The following is a 4,458-nucleotide window of genomic DNA, read 5'->3' as shown; positions in this document are numbered from 1 at the left end:
CAGTGTGCTGCATGAGACGGATAGGGACCGGCTGTCGGGAGAGGGAGGCAGGGAGAGAGAGGAAAAGAGAGCGCTTCCGCTCATTTCTCCTGTGTTATTATCCAAAGTTAATGTAAATTTGAATAATGTACTTCATTTTAATGTAATAATTATGTTGTATTATGTTATATTGATTCTCTGCCTCCGTAGCCTGAACCCCGACCCTTTGGAGCGCCATACCTTCTGGACACTAGGTGTGGGAGGAGTCTTCCTGATGTTGGCTCTATATGGGGTCAACCAGGCCCAGGTCCAGAGGTACCTCAGTTCTCGTACGGAAAAAGAGGCCATTATGTGAGTACCATCAATGTCTCACAACAACATGCTAGGTCAACCCTTTCTGTTTTCTAAGAAGATGATGCAATGACTGTTGCGTATTTGATCTTGGAGTTAAGGGAAAAGCATTAAATACAAAAAAGCAGAACCATTTCAAACTGGACAAACATGTTCAAAAACATGCTGCTTTTGCACAGGCTATCTATTTGTAATTACTGCTAATTTGTGTAAGTATTTTACAGTTTTTATATTGTTACATTTTGTACCTTTTCTATGATTTTCTTTATTGTTAACAGTCTTCTTGTTTGCCATATCCTTCTAGGTCCTGCTACATAGTTTTTCCATGCCAGCAGATTGTCTTATGTTTAGGTTGTATGATGGGGCTGGTCATGTTTGCTCGGTATGGAGAGGATAGCCCCCTGGACAAGGGCTTTGTCAAATCTAATGACCAGGTTAACATTCATTTGTAAGGAATAATGTGTCTTTGTTATATTTGGCTTTTGGAAGTACATCCTGATGTTGTGTTGCTTTGTGTAGATGGTCCTGTACTTTGTGATGGACGTGTTCAAGGATCTGCCCGGGCTTGCAGGACTGTTTGTAGCCTGTCTCTTCAGTGGAGCTCTCAGGTAAATGAACCAACAACAAAGCAACAACAACAAAGCAACAATTCTAAACTTGCACTACTCATCATTATGTCTTTGTCAGTTATAATTTATCATGTCATCCTTTTGAAATTGAATAGGGAATTTCTCTGTTTCCCAAGAGTGTATTTTCTAACATCAGCTGGACATGAAATGAGTATTGCTCATTTTTAGAAAGTTTCTTAAAACTACAGTATATACATCAATACATCAATATCCTAAAGACTTGTGCTGCAAAGAGAAGCCATATAATGTGTTACAAAACTCCCAGTTGTTAATTGAATCCCATTATTGTCTCCTTCCAGTACTATATCATCAGCCTTTAACTCCCTAGCGACAGTAACCATGGAGGACCTGATTAAACCTCATTTTCCAAACATGACTGAAGCCAAAGCTACGCTGCTGTCCAAGGGACTCGGTAAGAGTCTTTAATGCTTTAATGAACTTATTGTACCTTTCCCAATAATTTTTGGCATGAACTACTAGACACTGTAGTATTAAATACCTTGATACTGTTGAATATAAAATATGTTTATAGATTTAAATTGTTCTCATTTCCTACCGTTACTTATCAGTAACAGTCTATAGCCAAGCATACTGTGTTTTATAAAGAAGTCTAGATACTCAAATGCTGCTTAACGATGCTAAGTTCAGTTTATACTTGAACCTACTTTTCAGTATATAACCTGCTGATGATATAGCATGTGTAAACAAAACATATTTCTTTCTAACGCGCTTGGCCCACAGCTTTGGTATATGGCCTGGTGTGTCTGGCCATGGCCTACGTCGCCTCTATTATGGGATCTGTTCTGCAGGTAACACAATCTTGACATGAAGAAAAATGACATTCTCTAAAATAGTTTAAAAGGAAATACTCGGTAAAAAGTGTTTTGTTTATTTAATGCAGCCGTTCAGTGCAGTTACCTATCACACAAATGATCGACACCTTTACCCATGTTCTGTGTCCTCAGGCAGCCTTCAGCATCTTTGGGATGGTTGGTGGTCCTCTGCTTGGCCTCTTCTGCCTTGGATTGTTTTTTCCGTGGGCAAACTCTACTGTGAGTTCTTTCATTTGTGCTTTTATTTTTTACAAGCTTGGTTCAAGATGAGGTTTGAACAAACCCATGTATTAACTCCACAGGGTGCACTGGTCGGGTTGGTAGCAGGCCTTGCCATGGCCTTCTGGATCGGCATTGGCAGCTTTTTGCTGCGCATGTCTGAGGCCAACGCAATGGGAGCCCTCAACACCACAAATCTGCCCCTGTTTGACAACATGACCACCGCTATCATGACCACACTGGTCAGCGCCAACACAGCCAAGCCGAGGTAACGCATGCAGGCTGCAGTAGCTTGTAAATAGGAGGGTCAACAGTTTAAGTCCCCGCACAGACAAGTAGCTGCCCACTGCTTCTTGGATGGATAAAAGCAATGTCCAAATATAACTGTTGGCTATGTGCATGTGTATATGTGTGACAATTAACGTTTATTTACTTTGCATTTAAAGTTACTGCATTTATTTTATTTAACACTATAGGTAAACTGCATATGGTCAGTCATGTAATGATCATCGGTTAGTGCTAACATCGTTCTGTCTTTCATCTTCCCCTTTCCTTCAGGCCGACAGGTGTGGAGGCACTCTACTCGCTATCCTACATGTGGTATAGTGCCCACAACTCCACCGTGGTGGTGGTAGTGGGACTTTTGGTCAGCTTGCTAACAGGTACACACTACATTATTTGATTGGATGTTCAATTCCAAGACTGTATGGACTAGGGATGTAACGATACCAAAAACTCACGGTACGATATTATCGCGATAACAAGTCCACGGTACGATATTTATCAGGATATTGGTATTTGTGTTACGTAACGTTCCAATTGGACAGTTTGTTTTGTCTAACAGTAAATCCCCTGGGTCTCCAGTGCTAAAGCAACAAAACTGAACAAGGCCCAGCGGAATAACTGGAGAGCAACCCCATAGTAGGAGGAGAGAGATCTTGCAAGTAAGAAGGGCTATAAGACTAAAGAAAGAGCAGGCAGAGCAGCAAAGGAGGCATTGAAGATCCGACCAGTGGACTTCAAGAGCAACTATGCAGACTGAGAAGGGCTGGTCTTGTACACTGAGGACAAAGAAGTAAGCCAGGCGTGTTTATTTTATTAAGGACCAATACAGGTTGACATAAAACCTTTTGGGTGAAGCAAAACAAGACAATGCTTTTAATTTAATGTTTTTGTTTGCGGTGAAGATAACTCTTGATTTTTGTAAAACTGTGACAATACAGAAATAGGAATACAAATGAGTGACACTGGACTTGTTTCCATTGCTTTCCAAAAAACAGAGCTGTTGCAAAGTTTCCAGGGGGTGCTGAAATAACACTCATTTGGTAAGAAAAGTTGTTGGGGTTAGTACTTCATGCATATCTGGGTCAGTATACACAAAGACAAGGGGTCTTGCGTTGATGATCGCCACCACCTCTGCCATTAAAGTGCTCAGGACTTCATTTGTAAGACGTACTGGTCATGTCTGAAGCAGCATTGCATCCAGAATGCGCCTGGCTACACCCATGTGGGAGGCATGAGGGGGCTTAAAAACCTAGGGGCATCGTTTCTCCTTGAGGTAATTCCCGACTGTTGTGTTGTCTGTGTTCATCCCTAACTCTTTTGAAGCTCCCACAAAGTGAATCCCTCTGTCTGTTACTGGCAATGGCGACCTTTTACACAACCCTCATGACCAACATTTAAATGTATATTACATTGCTAAGTCTAGAGCAGGGGTTCCCAACCTTTATTGTGCCAAGGACCGGCAGATACAAAAAATCGCGGACTGGTTGTCGATTCTAACTGATTTTAATATTTGCTCACCAGCAGGTAGCAACAAAGGCTAATTTTATGTAACAGCCTGAACAAATACTAGAACAATATGCATCCAAAACATATTAACAACGTTTTAAAAAAAAAAAGAATGGGTGTCATTTTTTTGTTTTTCAGAAAATACGACGTTATTCAGTTTCAAAATGGGAAAACCGATAAATCAACATTTTGGTTTTGTTTATATGATTTACGGATAATGTTGGGAATGCAGCATTGGGAATGCTGGGAAAACAAGGAGAAGGCGCATTATGAAGGAACACCTGAGAGACAGTGTGTGTGTGTGTGTGTGTGTGTGTGTGTGTGTGTGTGTGTGTGTGTGTGTGTGTGTGTGTGTGTGTGTGTGTGTGTGTGTGTGTGTGTGTGTGTGTGTGTCACTGGCATTTGTTTTCAGAAGATATTATGATCAGGGCCGTCCCTGGCCAACTTGAGGCCCCATTCAAAGTTATATGATGAGGCCCTCTGTTTCGCAAGCGTGGGGATGCTAGCGGAGCCTCGCAGCGGCGAAGCCGTGCCGTGCCGCGCCACACTAATTGCGCTGCATAAGCGCATAGGTGCACCACATTTACGGCTCAGTTGAGGGGCCTCCACGAGGTGAGGCCCCCTCCGCAAGGTGAGGCCCCACGCAGTCTGCATGA

General features: G+C 42.1%; 1 protein-coding gene across 1 annotated transcript; it reads left to right on the top strand.

Moving 5' to 3' along the window:
* The first annotated feature begins 245 nt into the window (after positions 1–245).
* LOC104946767 (sodium-dependent multivitamin transporter-like) lies at positions 246–2,716 on the top strand. Its single transcript, XM_010772648.1, has 8 exons — positions 246–330; positions 609–764; positions 850–938; positions 1,259–1,371; positions 1,701–1,768; positions 1,925–2,011; positions 2,095–2,279; positions 2,570–2,716. The coding sequence occupies exons 2-8, from the start codon at positions 687–689 to the stop codon at positions 2,691–2,693; spliced, it is 744 nt and encodes a 247-aa protein (XP_010770950.1). The 5' UTR covers positions 246–330; positions 609–686; the 3' UTR covers positions 2,694–2,716.
* Positions 2,717–4,458: the final 1,742 nt, after the last annotated feature.

Source organism: Notothenia coriiceps, unplaced genomic scaffold (assembly GCF_000735185.1).
Source record: "Notothenia coriiceps isolate Sejong01 unplaced genomic scaffold, NC01 NC01_scaffold00011591, whole genome shotgun sequence".
NCBI classification, from domain to species: Eukaryota; Metazoa; Chordata; class Actinopteri; order Perciformes; family Nototheniidae; genus Notothenia; species Notothenia coriiceps.
The sequence above is the reverse complement of the archived record's forward strand: the minus strand, read 5'-3'. Positions and strand labels throughout refer to the sequence as shown.

Coding starts and splice junctions, on each gene's coding strand:
- LOC104946767 (XM_010772648.1), top strand. CDS start 687: ATGATGGGGCTGGTCATGTTTGCTCGGTATGGAGAGGATAGCCCCCTG. Junction 765..849: donor TTGTCAAATCTAATGACCAG/GTTAACATTCAT, acceptor TGCTTTGTGTAG/ATGGTCCTGTACTTTGTGAT. Junction 1,769..1,924: donor TTATGGGATCTGTTCTGCAG/GTAACACAATCT, acceptor CTGTGTCCTCAG/GCAGCCTTCAGCATCTTTGG.